Below are 16799 nucleotides of genomic sequence, written 5' to 3'. Positions count from 1 at the left end.
GTCCAAAAAAAGGAGACGCGGATTATTGTGGCTGACTCTACTGATCGATGCTAGAGGTTGAGAGAGTGACACGTGCAAATCATCAAGGAATTCAGCCAAGCCCGATGCGAGACTCGCGATCCGACAAGATCCCCAACGTCGCAACATCGGGCTCTCGCTTTTGCTTCAGAGATTCCCGTAGGGAGGACCCCCTCAGAAGATCTAGAAGCAAGATCGTGTTTGAGGGAGAGACGCGTCAGGGACTGATCGACTCGCAGTAAGGATGCAGGGTGTCTGAGGGTAGTTCGCGATCGCAAACTTGCGATCAGCCACGTCCGAGCATCATCGACGGTCTGTGAGTGCATGCCCATGGGACGAGCCAGCAGGCAAGCAGAGCAGGCCTCACAGCATGGCTAGCTGTCAGCGATTTCTGGGGGCGAAATCCCATGATCGGCGTTCGGCCAGCTCCGCCAGGGTTAGTGTCGGGGAGGAAGGAACCATGTGTGTTTCACGGCAGAGCAGGGAGGAGAAGCTGAGTCCTTACGCACTTCGAAAAGGCATCCACAGTCTGAGCGTGCATTTCAAGACCGAACATCTCTGCCGGATTTCCGTCACGATGTTCTTAAGAAACCATGTTGCCAGGGCGCGCATTTGGCGTTTCCAGGATCGACGCGGTGCCGTCGCCAAAAGCCTATTGGCGATGATACTCGTTGCGTGACACTGGGACGACACATAGCCCGGGATGTATAATATAAGGAGACTGAACGAAACCGAGCATCCCAAAGAAGGCTCAGTATACAGTGCAGGGAGAGGGCATGATCGCCGCAAAGGAGAACACACCCGGAGCCTGACCAACCACTAGATGCAGCGCCGTCTTGACCAAACGAAACTAGTCGAGAGGCTGAATCTTGGTTAATGCTTAAGAGAAGGGGCCAGGGAACTGTCGTCTCGCCCATGCGGTCCAATAATCGACGTACATCAGCGCGCCAGCAAGTGCCCTTTCACTCAGAACGAGTAATCCGTACCGAATGAGGACATGGATGGCAGCAGGAGACGATGTAGATCAACTACATAAACTGCCTGGTGTCGGAGCGCGGTGGCGCGACCTAGACCAGTCACTTGGAGGATGTGAGCAGCGCGACTTCGTGCTGGAAGATCTAAGGGTGGGCACAAGGCGGTGTACTCGTCTTGAGCATGACGAGCCAGCGCTGCTGACCTTGTCGTCGCAGAGGGGCGTGAGAGGAACCTACATGCGTATGCACGAGGGCGACTTCGACGCGGCTCCCCGGTTCTGCGCTCTGGGAAGACTCGTCTTGCTCGACTTGGACGAACTCGGCAGAGATCTACCCCGATAGGATCCTTCGTGCCAGCCTAGGAGAAGGGCAAGCAGCGCGAGGAACCGTTTTGGCAGGAGAAGTGGGCTCGTCGACGTATCCGTCAGTAGTTCGCTCGACTGCTGCAAGATCTCTCATGCACGCTCTGTCATTTGTGATGTATCGAGGATCAGTGATTCGCCCCGTCAAGTGGAGAAGGGATGCGACGAATCCCCCCGTAATGTGTCCTTCGTAGCTTCCCCCTTCCCAAAAGCCCCACCCCTTTTAACCCTCTCCGGCCAAGGTCAACACACCGACCCTGACTAGCTCCTGTAACTAGGTAGGTATGCAGGTTCCATCTGGCAGCCGCTGATGGAACGAAGCGGTGCACCTTGGCTAGGTAAATCCTCCGACGCCGTCTCTTTTTCTCTTTCGTGACGGACAGGCGTTGACACAGGAAGCGTGAGACGACGAGTGTCATCGGCTAATGGAAAGCTGCAGCGATACACGAGATAACGGCAAGTAATAGAATAAGATCCTCGTCGAGTCGGCAGTTAGAGATCGTCGCCCCCCCCCCCCCCCTTCGTCGCTGATGAGGGCGAGCGAGACTGCAGACCGAGAATGCAGACCACCAGGGATCTTTGGCACTTGACCAGCAGGCAGGCACCGCTTCTGCGTGCTGCGCAACCCAAAGCACACTGATTTATTCTCCGATAGGCGTGTGTTAGTCAATAGCTTCAGACGAACAGGCGAACGCCGAAGGCTTCGCTTCGCTAAAAAATAAAAATAAAAAAGCCCCGACACTTCAACTCGGGCGCATTAGTTAGTGGATGGAAAACTGCGTAGAACGTTTTTAGCATCGGCCACCTACGGTTACGCATTATGCAGGCATACTTTCTTCACAATAGCGCAGAAGATAGGTCAATCGATGCGACCAATGATGCCGGCCGGGCGGGGTGCTAGCTACCTAGCTATCCATGTGGAAGGAGTACATAGTAAGGACGACATATAGTCACTCCGCAGTTTGGATCGTTCCTTGGCACTCGGACATCTTGTCTTCCTGATGATGCTTTGAAATGGCGATATGACAGGGTACTGTGCTTGTACACACTCTACATAGCTAGCTGCCTAACTAGCCCCTTGGGTTTCTCGGGGAAGGTATCCGGTGTCATCGAAGAAACTGTAAAAAACGTCGCCAGGTCATGATCCTTGAGACCCTGTAGAGCTTACTTGACGGAAGACGGAATACAGGTACGTAATAATACCACAACACTGGCTGTGGCTGTGGCTCGCTTGTGTGGGCGAAGGTGACGATAACAGACGATGGGCATGACGTCTCGGCAACTGAAGCAGAGCCTCAAGAGTGTTTTTAGTCTTGTTTCCTCGATTCCCGGGCTCCGAGGGCGCGCCGGGTCTGAAGTTTCCAGGGATTCACTGACCCGCAAACCCGGAATCGATTTGCGAAAGGAATCGCGAAGCTGGATGATCGCTCGGTACCATCATCTAGTGTCGGCGCCACATTTATCTCGGTTCAAGGCATAGGGCGGATCGACTTTGAGACATCAAACCAGGGTAAAACCGCTCCCATCGGCCGAAACTCGAGGTTGTGTTTCGAGTTCATGCACCTCGCTCAAGCTTGCGACCATTGCAACCCGGGCAGTGGACAGCCCACGAGAAAATCGTCGGCATGGCACTCGTGTCTTCTTCAATTGATACGTAGTATATTTCACGTCGGTGGGATTCTGGTTCGGCACCAGGGAAGCCGAAGCTTGCAAGCCACAATGTTTGTTTCGACTCTTGCGATGCGACGGCGACCATGACGAGTCCATATTAGGTAGGTATCTGCATTGGTGTTAGTGTATCAATACCTTGGTAGGATTTCAGCGATGTGAACTATGTAATCCGTAATAGAGGCAGAATACAGATCCTGGAGAGCAAAGGCTGAAACCCTGAACCATGTTGGCTCTTGAGTCTCCACATGTCTGACAGGCAGGCAGGCAGGTAGTCAGCCAGCCACGCCTGCTAGACAAGGTCAGGGAATCGAGTCGGTCGAGATAGCCCCTCATCGCACATAGAAACTGGCCGTCTATTCCCTGCTTGCTGACGATAGTTCCACGCAGGTGGCGGCATTGCTGAAGATTGTTAAATGCAGTGAATTCAGGTCCGACGTGCGGCTGACTTTGGCGAGCCAGCCGGGCGGTTGACTCCGCTTCTCAGTGACGGGTATTTTGGGCAGACGATCATTCCGGCTTCCGGGTGGGAACACAATTAGAATTCCCATTGAAACTTGCCTTGCGGGGGAGTGATGGGCGTCTCACCAAGGTGAGGCAGGGAAGCTACCGAGGCGATCCTGCCCCAACAAGCTTCGGAACACATCCGCGGCATAAATAATTGGGCTGTTGGTTGGTACCCTGGATAACAATACGCGGGGAACGGAATCTCATTTCTGCGAAAAGGAGCAGGGGATATTGTCCCGGTGGCCGGATGGCCTGATTTTCCAAGCAATAACCCTGGTCTTGATTTGAGATCGAATCTGGACGATAAGGTCGAGTCATGGACTAAAACCGATCTCGGTGACACAGGAAGTGACGGGGGCATAATCGACACCCAGCGGTGACGGGTGATGGGCAATACTCCCTCATTACCGAATCAGGGGCGAAAGCGGTTCGCCAATGGCAAGGTAGGAGATTCAGGTGTGTGAGTGAAACCCCCGGTACGGTGTGACCTAGGAGGGGATCCCCGCATTGCACTTCCCGCTTAAAAAGGTCAGAGAGTCTTTGGTCGATTATCCCCAGCGAAGGATACGCAGTACGGATCCGTAGACCGACAAGCTAGCGAACGCAGGGGCCAAAGATGAAAGGATTTCTTGAATGAATGAAGTACGTCGTACATCCATACATACACTAGATGTTACAAAAGAGGGGACGGACCGTGAGGCTTCTGATGGCTAACTGTCTGTGCAACCGTGCCAGGACATGGGGCAGGTGGGGGAATGGAGCAAAAGCAGCATACGTGATACGTAATCGCGCGATAGGTATCCGTACCACGTTGATTTCTGCGCGCGGCGCGGTGTTGAAACGGCCTTACAGAAGAGGTGGAGGCAAGAAATAGCAATTTGTCAGATTGGAAGTTGGATCCAATATTCAATTCAAACGTTCGCCGCGGCCGTGCGCAAAAGTGGGACGATGACGGTCCCTGCTGGCAATCAAGACGGGATGGATCATGGGCAAGGGGAATAGGCTCTTCTGTCCGTCAATGATCTACGGCGAGAACCCAGGTCCACAGTTGAGTCTGTCCTGGTTGAAGTCGAATCGGCTTGACAAGCGAGACCGTTGAATCGGTGAATGGACACGGCAGAGGGCCCAGATTAGCCTTATTAATAATGACTTGCCGCGAGTTCGATCTGATAGAAACAAGGCCAGTCCGGTAGATGTTTGGCATTTACAGCGTCTTCTGGGATTTCCCTAGGACGCGAGGGTACTCTGGCAGAATGCTCTCGACAGGATGGCATGCAGAGCACGTTGCCAGCAATTTGGGGTGCAGAGCCCCGCTAGGCGCCATTGGACAATGGCAGACATGCGCTGGAGGTTTGTACCTGCATATGATTGATTGATTATGCGTCGCCTGTTATAGTTCGTCGGCGTGTGCGAGCAGTATCGGGGTGGCCGTATTAGTGGTGCTGGGTGGGTGGTGGTCGTGGACTCCTCGTGGTTGAGGTGGCTGCGAGTTTGCGTGCGAGCCACCAATCCCATCACACCGCTCGATGCTGAGTGATGGATTCATCATCAACCACCACGCGTGGTTCCAGGTTGGCTGGCTCACTGCATCACTGCATTGCTTCATAACTTCACCCCGATCCCGACTCGAGTTTGCGGAGATTCGGTATATTTTTGCAGTGCATGCTGCGTGTTGCTGCTGCCCGAAACAACTCGTGTCAGTGTGCGGTGCGTCAAGGATAGGGTTGTTTCGAATGTTCTCTATGTCGTTCGCTCCTCGGCCTGGAATACCTAGAATACATCGGGCTCTCGTTTGAAGAAATGCGATGCCAAGACTGCTTGTCTCCTGGGTGTGTTCCTTCCTCATTTCCCCCGCAGTAGCAAAGTGGTCAATGCGGCCACGAACACCTGGTCTGTGACCCGCCAGTGGTACCTACCTACATGTAATATGGATCTCAGTGTCGATGTTTCTCTCTTCTGCACTACAAGTTGTGTGATAGTAGAGTGCATTAGCAGCGTGCTGATACGGAGTACTTGTGGGTAGTCGGACTACAAGGCGTGCTAACAGTTCCACGGGTCTTTCTTCTTGCCTGGCCAGAGAGAGGTACCTAGGTAGGTTTCTGTATCTGGTCCTTGATGCTATCTTTGGATGGTAGCGGGGTAAACAGAAGCGAGCAGAGCTTCGATTGTTCGTTCCATCGCCACGAGGCGCGGCAAGTGTCTTTTCGCCATGCGGTCCCTGCACACACAAAGTTGGCAGACTCTCTGACAGTGGTGAGAAACCTGGTCCGTTTCAGATCAAGTGATGAAGCTCGGCCAGTCTAATTGGTCCACAGACCCTCCAAGAAGAGTGCCTCCACGTGCAGCCACGTTTTATACCTGCAGGATCTAGGTCGCAGTCGTTCCGAACTTGATTTCTCACTCGCGACCTACGATTGGCAGCACCTCCTTGGCTACAACATTCATCATCTTCCTAGTCAGATCCTTTCCTCGTCCGAGACATGCTTGTGCAGATCGTAAAATTTAGATCTTCAATTGTCACGTGGAGGCAAGGGAGAAAATCCAAGCTGGCGAGTCCGTCCATGATCCCATCTGGCACGGTCTTGCGGCAACAGCGCTTGTTTCGTCGACTTGGATCAGCCACGACGCACCGGTGAGACGAGCGACAGGCGACAGCAGAAATATCTCGGCGCTTTGACTCACCCCGCATCGTTTGACCACATCTTCCAGCAAATCGACTCTGCTGTCGGTAGGGACTCATGCGCCTCTCCACACCCACAAGGTTGCTATTTTCCTCTCGTCTTGTCTTCTTCCAGCCTTTTATCGAGGGTTGCGCAAAGGCCGGTGGAGGGGCAAAAATGATGTGTGACACTGATGGATGTACCGTCGACTTGGATGGAGGGGTGTGTGTGTTCTTGGAGTTGGACCCTTGTGGAACCCATCAGGGGGAGAGGGGAGAGAGCGCCAGCAGGCTTATCGCTATTACTATGCCAGACTAGCCGGGTGTCAGTGCTTTGCAGAAATCCTCATGAACTGCTGGTCCCTGATACAGGTCGGCTCTCGAGGTAGATCAGCAGACCTTGCAAGGTGTGATGAACTGCAGCATTTTTCTGCAAGATGTGGGCCCTCAATAAATGTCCGTTGGCTTCATGTCGAACTAGGGAAGCTCGCGCCTACTGCATAATAGGCTCCTGCTCCGCTCTGTTCACGGCGTGAGCCGTGTCGAGACTTGTCGAAATAGAAACATTGGGTTACGTTGGGGCTATCTTGGACCAAACTTTGGGACCAAATGGACCGCTAGTCTGCAGGGTAGTCGAAATAGGAAGTCCTCAGTGCTCACTGCATGAATGTGCTAACCTTGTTGCAACTGGTGGCTGCTTGATTGCTTCTCAGCCTCGCAGTCGAGTGTCGTAGTGGATGCTTGCGAATGCAGGGAACGGAAGCACGAGGTGAAAGGTCGAAGCGGGAAAGAGTCGACGGTTTTAGTCGGATGCGCAACTGGCGGGGAGATTGGACGAATAATGACCTGCCACACTCGAGTCGCTGAAGAAAAAAGAGGAGAACAGACACGGCACGGCACGGAAGACCAAGACCCTGGTGGACGGCAGGAAAAAGACAGGGGGCTGATTTTGCGGGGAAGGCCTGCATCTCCCGTCACCATTATTCCTCCGCCGATAATTCCAGCCCCCCCTCTCCCTTCCCCCCCCCGGTGGTGAGAATCACGGAATGTGGCCGGGGGCCCGGCGAGAAGATCAAACGAAGCCCTCCGCCATCCATCCATCAATTCCACCCACCCTCATGGTTCCCAGCCTGTATCGAATTTTCACTTCTCCCTCCCGCCTCATGTACGTGAGGCACACCGGCTCGATTAGCCCCCGCTTGTGCCTATACCGACTCCCGGCGCCACCACCTGCAGGGCCGGGTTCGGAGTTGTTGCTAATATATTGGGAGAGAAAATATCCAACTTTTCTGGCTTATCGTCGAATATCCACTGTAGATAAGGCCGGCACCGTCACCGTCACCGCTCGCTCGCTGTCGTATTTCCTGGAATCCCATGTCGTCGTTTGGAGAACCGATCAATTGGCAAGGGCTGGCCCGGCTGGGCCAGTACATAGCGCATGTGGTTGGTACATACAACGCATTCTATTATGTCACGCAAAGACCGAATGATGCCAGAAGGAGCATATCCTCTCCCTAATTAGGGAATGGTGCGGTTGTGCAAGTTTTGTTGCTAGTGTCCTCTGCCGTCCCTTTATTTAACATGCGGCGAGTTGGAGCACGAAAGAAACCCCTGCATCCATCTGATATCCGCGCGGGAGGGAATTAGGGATGTAATATTTTCCCCGCCTCAAGTACTCAAGCAGGTACGGGATACCTACAGATGTAAGGTTATGTACATCTTGAAGCGAGCTGCAAGCTGTGGGTACGGTGCAATGCGACTGGCAACCCACTTCCCGCGATTGTCGTTGAACAAGTATGTATTAGCATCGCCAAAAACGACCTGATACTAGTTCGGTGCCTATTTTACTAGTTTGTATGCAGATGGAATCATATCCCAGGGTCCCTCCGTCTGTCTCGTCTCTTTTGCCCGTTTGTCATCTTCCCCCGCACAAGGTCCCCACTTCCCATCCCGTAAGGCGGGTAATCCTGCTTGTGTTCCTCTCCTGGCTCCTCGTGGTACAGGCTCCATGATTGGCCGGCTCTGCTTGCCGGGACGATCCAGCCAATTAGCGACTGGCGCGCCCCACCACAATCTCGTTGCGCACAGAGGCGATCTGCACCGGCTTGAGATTTCATTTTTTCTTCTTTCCAACCTTAATGTTGCCCTTGTTGCGCGCCATCAACTCAGCCGCTGACGGTGAAGAAGATGGTGAACCTGTCCTTTACCGGCTGGCAGGCTGGCCATGCCCGCTCGACGTCCGCGGCACTTGTTGGGACCTCGAAGTTTGATCTGACTTTTTTCCGGAGGTCCCCTCCAGAAAAAGGCCATGCGTGGTTGAGCTTGAGGCGAAAAGGGCTAGCATGGTCGCACTACGAGCCGTGTCTGCATTAACTTCTCCCCCACATGAACCTCCATGCCCGTTCTGGGCCAACTAGTAGCTGGAATAGGAACCCTCGAAACTGAGGAACAATGGGCAGGAGACCAAGCACTGCCCACCACCACGCATACGGTACTTCTCGAGGCGCTTTACAGGTCCAGGCATCAAAGTCAGTGCTCAATTACCCCACACTTTGTTTGACCTTGTCTCCATGGCGCAAGGTCTGCTGAGCTCGCAAAGGGTATCACTGGCTGCTGGTTATGGCAGGCAGCCAACCTCGAGCATCTTCAATCGATCTTCGAACCCCTCCATCGTGTGCCGCCCAGCGATCTTGATCCCTCCAACCCGTGCCGTCCTGGCATCGCCCCGTTCCTCTCCCCGCTCTTCTTGCCCTCAGGTTAGGAAGTTAACGATACCCGATGTCACGACGGCTTCACTCTTGGTGCTGTGGAGCGGAATCCATTCCATTCCATGAGCGGTGAGAGATGCGCTGCTCGCGAGTACTTTCCACTTTTTGCGAGAGACGGGACGTCTGAGGAGCCACTGCTTCGCGGGGAGGTCACGGATCAGAGCTTGTATCCTCGAGCCGTCAGCAGTGTCGAGCCGTCCCGCGCCCTGCTGGAAGCATGTCTCCTGTCTCCTGCGTAAAATGACGGCAGTCCATACATTCGAGCCCCCATGTTTCGCCTCATCAAATTTGCTGCACGCTGTTGCTCTCGTTTCCATGCCGTCTCATTATTGAAATGAGGATAAACACGACCAGGGCATTATTGTCCCTGGCTCTCCTCAAATTCTCCGATTCCGTTCAGAAAACAGCATCCTGCAAGCCCAAAGTGGAACCCCCAAAGTGCCTGCCACAGAAAAAAAAAACGGTGGCGTGCGTCGGAAAAAGCAAACCAACAGCATCGTGGTCGCTGCATTGCAGCCCATAGCCACTAGCGTAAAGACAATGGTTCGTGTGTAAAAAGTAAAAAGGGACCAAGACTGAACACAACTGTCATGAACCATGAACCCCAAGTACTGGGATCATGGGTCTGGGGTTCAACATTGTAGTTTCCCCGCACTCCAAGTGTAACACTACAACAGTATTCCGCACAGAGCAGCCCAGACATGCATCCCTAGATCGGCGGTTGTCAATACCTAGCTGTGGTGAGTGTGACCCTTTACACTCTCGCGTATGTCAACCACACTTCGCGATGGTGCGGCCGGGCCTGGATTGGGCCCCCGTCAAGCTGTGGGGCGGCAGGCGACGGCCACGCTCCAAACAAGAAATCTGGGGCACCTTGTTCCGCTGCCAGGGTCCAGTTGGAGGGGTTGAGGGGGGGTTGAGGGGGTTAAGTTCACACAGCGGACTCAAATCTTGAAGTCTTGACAGCGATCAGCGAGGGTTGCCGGCCGCCCTGCTGGCCGCTGATTGTTAGTTACCTTACCTAACCACCTGCATATGTCAACTCGCAGCCGAAGCCACGATGGGTGACTGGCATCTATGATGATCTGCATACCGCTCGGTGACTGATGGCGTTATTGGCTGTGCCGCTCACCGTCACCCTCTCCCTCCAAGATTCGATGGCACGAGGTTGTTAAAATGAAGTCATTTGAGGATGGTTGGGGAGGACGTGGGGGGAGATGAATATGACGTTTGGAAATTGCAAGACTCGATGATGCTTAGTGCGTAGTTACTGGTTGTAGCGTTGATGAGGCAAACTGTTGCTAACTTGTTGATGAGGCAACTGAAGAGGGCACGGGAAAGAAAGTCATTCGAAAGGAAGTCACTACATGGTTGGCGATCGGTACTTAGTTGTCGTACAGAGTGATACCCGGACTCCGAAAGAACTTTTCGATTCTTCGAAGAGTCGATCAACTCGGAAGTATGGCCGGCCCAATTGAGTTCACATGGCTAACCCCTACTAGCCAGCCACCCTCAAGATCAACTTTCCCTTCTCCTTGTCACTCTGCCTCCCAGCCACCCCCCCAACGCCACCCAATGCTCCCATACCGTCGCGTCGCGCACAAGATAAGCATCGTGACGTCTGATGAAGAAAGGACCAGCGTTGAACAGCCGTGGTTGCCAATGTGGTGGCATTAGAGGGCCTCGCTGGCTGGCCCCCTTTAGGGGACCCTAGTCGGAGGACCAATTTGCTCCGGGAGGTAACGATTATTGATGGCAGTTTGCCAAGAATTTGGAGAAGAGGGTTCAGTGGGTCGCAGTCGCCGGCACACTAACCTCGAAAGACTCGAAAGAGCAACAGTCTCTCAGAGGCTGGACCAGCTGGAGCATCAATGCTTACTTCGTGTCTTGCCCCCCCCCCAGGTAGGGAGTTAGGGGTGACTGGGCCCCAATACTGTGGAGCTTGCTGCGCCGAGCGGTATCGCTCACAGAATCGTTTCTCCTCCTGGCTAGAAGATTCGTCTTGAGTGCTGCCCCTCCATCATCAAACGAGGTGATGATCCCTCGTGGGATGACATCGGCCCCCCCACCCCCTGGCGACCCTCGGACGTTTTCAACATCAATCGCCGTCCTCGAGAGGACATTGTTATATATGTCGTCGTACTATAGCTGATGGACACAAGAAGCCCCTTCTACGGATTAGATAGTCGGTATATTACGAGTCCCCTCTGGGATGTGAAATTTGACAAGATGAACACGGGCAAGCGTCGGTCCAATATTGGAGGCTAATATGGTCATGGCCCGGGCCCGAGAAGAACCAAGAATCAATATCCTCAAATTGATGAGGGGTAAAAGGAAGACCAAAAACGGGTTGGGCAGAAAAAGTGTGGTTGAGCAATTGAAACATTGGATCGCAGCTAGCCTGGCCCAATGTTGTTTCGTTTCTCTGAGGAGGGATTATTCTTGTGTGTTCCTGTGGGTGCCGGCCGGCTTCACACAGTTTCACCCCTACCAATTGGGTATGAAGTCAACGGTGGCTGGGACAGGATGCTGAACGGCGGTCGGAAGGCGGGGAACCGAGGAGTGACAGGACAGGGGCGGCTACAGGGAACTGTGAAATAGGACTCCTCAGAAGCTCAACTGGGGATGGCGGCATCCTCAGCCCGACATGCTACAGCACAAGCTCGATTGAAAAGTTGTGAGGAGCTCTTCTGAAACAATGGGATTGCGACGGAAGGAGAGTAGCCCAGCAGGAGGGCAGGGTTCAAGGCATGAGAAAAGAGGACAACTAACCCGAGATGGGTGGTCTGAAATCCCGGCAGGGGCCTGCCGACATGGTGCTCGGACTCGAAAGTTGGTAGAGCCAATGAGATGCCGATGCAGCCGGGCAAATTCACGAAATTCACGTGACATCAAGAGCCACTTGCGCGAATCATTGCTTCAAAGGCGCCATTTCAGTCCCAGGGCACAATTCCGGAGCGACGAGCTGCAGCATGGATTTATTACGTAGTTCCTGGCCTCATGGCCCAGTTGCCTGGTCGGTCTTAATATAGGATAGTTCGTGGGCTTATTTATCCCTTACTTGACACGACACTCAGACATACATGATCAGAGATCAGGAAAAAGAAAGGAAAGACGAGGGGAGACGAGGGGAGACGAGAGATAAGCCGGGTAGGAACGCTGGTGTGATCAATTGGGGCGCGGTAGTCGAGGTAACTGAAAGAAGATGCCCCTCATGCTGGTGTAACCCTGGTGATGAGACTCGAGACTCGGTGAGATTATGACGACGAAACCCTGAAGTCACAACTGACAACTTCCCGACTCTGCACCTTTTTTTCTGAGTTTGCGCCGCTGCCGGGCCCAGACCAAATTGAAAGAAGGAATGGGACTGTACATCAATCCCATCTCAACTTTATACCTTGCTATACGTCTGTTTCTAAGACAAGGGAAAGTTACCTAATGGAATAAGAAGCAAGTGAGCCAAGCACCACCAAGCTACCTACCTACCTGGGTTGTCAGATATTGCCGAAAAAGCAAAGGCGTCAGACGTGATGAGACGACTTTGTTCGGGATTGCGATTCTCGTCACAGTCCCATTTCCCGTTCCTGAATGTCTAACGACTTCTCAGCGGTTCTTGACTTTGCTATCTTTTTGATGCCTCAGTGCCTTCCATTACTAGCCCTAACCCTTGTGGCTTCCATGGCAGAAATAGCCCGGGTGATAAGGTGTTGAACTCGGAAAAACCGACATACTCGTAACTTACGGGATATGCACAAACGAATTATACACATCTTTTGGAGTTTGGACGAAGTAGTGAAAAGCTCGCGGGGAAGGATGCTTTCTACCTTAGCTTGCAGCTGTAGCCCCCTTGGCTGCGCATACATAGTGTATTTCCCATGTCGATCCAAAGCCGCCAAAAGTCGCTTATGAATTGGGTGGCTACTGTTTGTACCACTCCCTGTCGTGAGGTTATCGATATAGGTACCGGCGCGTCCTGCCCTTCTACCTGTGGTACCTAGGTAGGTCGAGGAACAGAGGATCCACTCCGCCCCCCCAAAAAAAATACTGTAGCAAAAAAAATTGTCAAGAATACCCCGGCCAGCCCCACACCCCGCGTGCCAAAAATTCCCGCGATATTTGAGCTACACGTACCTAGGTACCTAGTCCACAGCGACCGGATGGGGCGGGCGGGTCAGTAGCCTGTCCTAGGACTCCACCCGACTGGATGCTGGCCAGGGGGCAGCATGCATGTCTCTGATTCCTTCCCGTCTCTCTGATTGAGACCCACCAGGCGCATGTCTCGTTCGCTCACTTTCTCTCTTTCTATCTTTTTGGGGCCCTTCTCTCCCAAGTCAGGAATGAGCATGACAAGTACCTACCTAGCCTGGCGCCACACATCCCGTCCACCCGCTTCCCCCGCCCACTTGCATACATTTAGGTAGGCAGGTAGCGGAACGTGTTGGTGTAAACGGGCGGTACGCACTGCTACTCCTCCTGTCGAACCCCGCGATGAATGTCAGGGGTCTGGCCCGAGGAGACAAGGAGGACGAAGGTGGAAAAGAGGTATACACAGTAAACTACATATATCAGTTTAACGTTAGGCTAGCACGTGGGTAGCTACGGATCCGTCCTTATTCTAGGGCCACAGGGTTCCCCTGCCCGTTACCATGGTATTTTGCAGGAGCTCTAGCTGTCAAGTGTCATCCATGTCAATACGAACTGTCTACCTACCCTGCATACACACAGTTCAGTATATACAAAGGTACAGGTATTGTCTACTAAGTACCTATCTACACGTGTAGATAATCCATGACCTCCATATTATCTGCTGCGTACATGGTGTAACCCAGCGGCCAGGCCTCTCCTCTTAGGGTCTCTGTCATTACCCTATTGAGACAAGGTCGGTTAAAAAGTTGGCGGCCAGAAGGCCAGGGGTCCTAAATCAGCCTACATATACACTAGCGTGGCTAGGGACGTCAACCAGCCCTAGTGTAAGCGACCTGATGGTGTCTGTCTACTTCGAACCTCGATACTCAGGCTCAAATCTCCCGTGGTCCGTCCCATGTATGTACTGCGGTAGCTGTGTATTGTATACGTACACATGTGTCTAAGTACCTCGAGTCTCCTGGGACACCCATGTACACAGGTTCCCATCCAGCTTCTCACCGCGACCCACCCCTCGGTAGCTAGCCCTCGATCGACCATCCCCGACCTCGAGGCAGTAGTGTACAAGTCCACTGGGCAGCAGGTAGGGTAGGGATGGTTGTTTTCTCGCTCGCCGCCTTCGTGACTCTTTATAACCGTCCTGACGAGCTCCTGGGAACCCTCTCTTCCCAGGCTTCCTTCCACTTCCTCCAGGCCCTGCTCCCCCAATTGACCTCGCCTGCCAGTCCAATTGCAACGGCTCAGGGGCGTGCGTGCTTTCTCTCCCGCGATACAACGGCAACCCAACTGCGCAATATTGTCTGGTCTTGACTGCGTGACTTGCATATCGAGCAGATCGTCCTGCCTGCTCATCGTCTCTTCTCGGCCTTGCCCAGAGGGTGAACGCGGACGTGCCCTGCTTCCTGCGAGTGGTGTGCCCGTGCGCTGGACTCGACCCTCCCAGGAGCCCTTGCAGATATTATTTCTACATCCCCTGCGTACCGAGACTATTCCTTTTTCCAACGGCGCTCCTGCGTGGTGGTGCTCTCGCTGCGATCCTACAGTACCTAGTATTTGTAAGGTCACCCACCAGCCTGCAGCAACACGACGGCCTCGACCTAATCAATTTCTGTAGCAGAACCCTGGCCTGGCAGCTGCGCTCGAGCGTTCTCTCCACCTGAACCACCTAAACCTGGACCTGCAGTGGATCAAGGGGAGAGACCAGAGACAGAGTGTGCAGGGGAGCGCTGCTACCCACGCACCCACGCAACCCTAGGAGCCACCCCCGCCCTCGACACCAACGGCCATCCAGGAGAGAGAGAGAGAGTGAGAGGGAAACATTCTGGTATAACTGACGCCTCCCATAATACATACAGCCTCATTAAACGCCACGAGGTCGCTCAATGCATACTTGATAATCCCCTCCCTTAAGAGAGACCTGCTCATCTGCCCAAACCAAACGGCCACTCCTGTCATCCACCTCTGTGCTTATACATAAACCACACAAGGCGCCCAATCCCCCTCGTGGACGACATCCAGGAAGCCCTGTTCTTGCATCTGCTTCTTGCATCTGGTCCCTGTGTTCATCATCATCAAGGAGACTTGATCCAGGATCCAGTTCTAGAAACATAACCTTCTCGAGAGAACCCAATCGTCGCCCTCCTTGCCGGCAACTACCAGTGGATTCCAAGGTCTGCCACTTCCGAGTACCAACGAAGAGAGCCACGCTCCTCCGTCCTGTTCGGCTCCTGCTTGTTCTTCAACTCTACTCACTGTGGATATCAGAGCGGACTGTGCGCTTGCCCATTCCACATCGGTATCAGCAGGAAGCAGCAGAAGAAAGAGAAGAAGGAGATCACAATAGCTCAGAGCGACGGATCGACCCTCGACGAGTTCCACAAGACAAAAGTTGAGACGAAATAGACGCTTCGCCCCATCACAAGTCTCAGCAACGCGGCCAAGAGAAGGGGATCGATCTGTTCTGTCCAAAACGCCAAACCTGCACCTCGCCTCCCCGTCATGCTTCCCGTTTGAGCAGCCTAACACACGCCGGCGCTTTTGCAACCAGCAAGTTGTATCTCAAAACAAAAAAGAGCGGCAGACCTGCACGACAAGTCCCCGCCCTGCACTAAGGTGGGCAGCCACTTGCACCAGCCCATCCTACATTCGGCACTGCGCTACAACCGCGCTGCAGCCGCACTTCAGGTACCTACTTTTTTCTGGGCAGTCCCCTCTTGTCCCGCACGCCCACCCTACCCTCCACTGGCCTGTGGCCTAGATACCCATCGGTCTCGATCCCGCTAGTGGCCACCCCAGACCCCCCAGCCAGTGGCGACGAGTCCTTCTCGTTCGTACCTGGGCGGAGAATTTTGGTCCTCGTGCACGCACCTTGCCTGCCCTCTCCGGTCAGGCAGGTGCACTCTGGACTCATAAACAACTGCTTTTCCTCCCCCTTCGATCGCATCTGCCCCCCCCCATGAGCCACCCGAGACTCGAGCTTGCCCTGTCTCCGTCTTATATATACCCTACATCTTCCCTTCCCCTCGGTCGTGTGTTGATGTTGCCGTCGCCGCCGCCACAGTCGTCGTCGTCGTCGTCGTCGTCGCGTTGCTGACTGGGTTCCCACACAACAGCTTCTCCATTCTACCTTGTCGTCGGCCTTGTTCTCGTCGTTCTTATCCTGCAAGGATAGAGCCATACCGGGGCCCCGCCTACCGCGTTCCCACTTCTTGTGCTGCGGGTCCTTCAGCATAACTGCGCTGGACGCCTCGCCTCCCTTGAGTGCCTGGAGAGCCTCCTTACGTTTCTTGCCAGCATACACACCCTGATCCAGTAATCCTGCGTGCGGTGCCTCAAACGGTCCACTCTGGACGACGTTGTCGCGGAAAACCCACATAGTTTGGTTGCATTGAAGAAGATCACGCTTGCACACAGTTCCGAACCAGGGTAATCGCCCAGCTCGAACCACCCACACCCAGCTTGAACCGGGCCCTCCCCCCTGTCCTGTTCAGCCCGCATTTTTGCTTAATTCTCATACTCGCAATCCACTTCGAATCCACCCGCCACCCTCTCAGAGAGACTGCTCTCATATAAGTAGCGTCAGCCGCTCACGATCAGATCAGCAAACACACGGTCCCAGATCGATCTTCAAGACCGGACATATCAACCACAAAAACCAAGCAAACATCACCAAACAAATTCCCGGGGCCGAAACCCCCAA

The 16799-nt window shown here is 53.8% G+C and overlaps 1 protein-coding gene across 1 annotated transcript; it reads right to left on the bottom strand.

The window, feature by feature from the left end:
• Positions 1–15499: 15499 nt before the first annotated feature.
• On the bottom strand, positions 15500–16797 carry QBC33DRAFT_27195 (uncharacterized protein). Its single transcript, XM_060423195.1, has one exon. The coding sequence runs from the start codon at positions 16473–16475 to the stop codon at positions 15789–15791; it is 687 nt and encodes a 228-aa protein (XP_060288904.1). The 5' UTR covers positions 16476–16797; the 3' UTR covers positions 15500–15788.
• Positions 16798–16799: the final 2 nt, after the last annotated feature.

Source organism: Phialemonium atrogriseum (assembly GCF_030411735.1).
Source record: "Phialemonium atrogriseum strain 8032-3 unplaced genomic scaffold QBC33scaffold_1, whole genome shotgun sequence".
Lineage (NCBI taxonomy): Eukaryota > Fungi > Ascomycota > Sordariomycetes > Cephalothecales > Cephalothecaceae > Phialemonium > Phialemonium atrogriseum.
This window is presented reverse-complemented; position numbering and strand designations above follow the sequence as displayed.

Excerpts from the sequence above, each read along its gene's own strand:
- QBC33DRAFT_27195 (XM_060423195.1), bottom strand. The coding sequence starts at position 16,475 with ATGTGGGTTTTCCGCGACAACGTCGTCCAGAGTGGACCGTTTGAGGCA.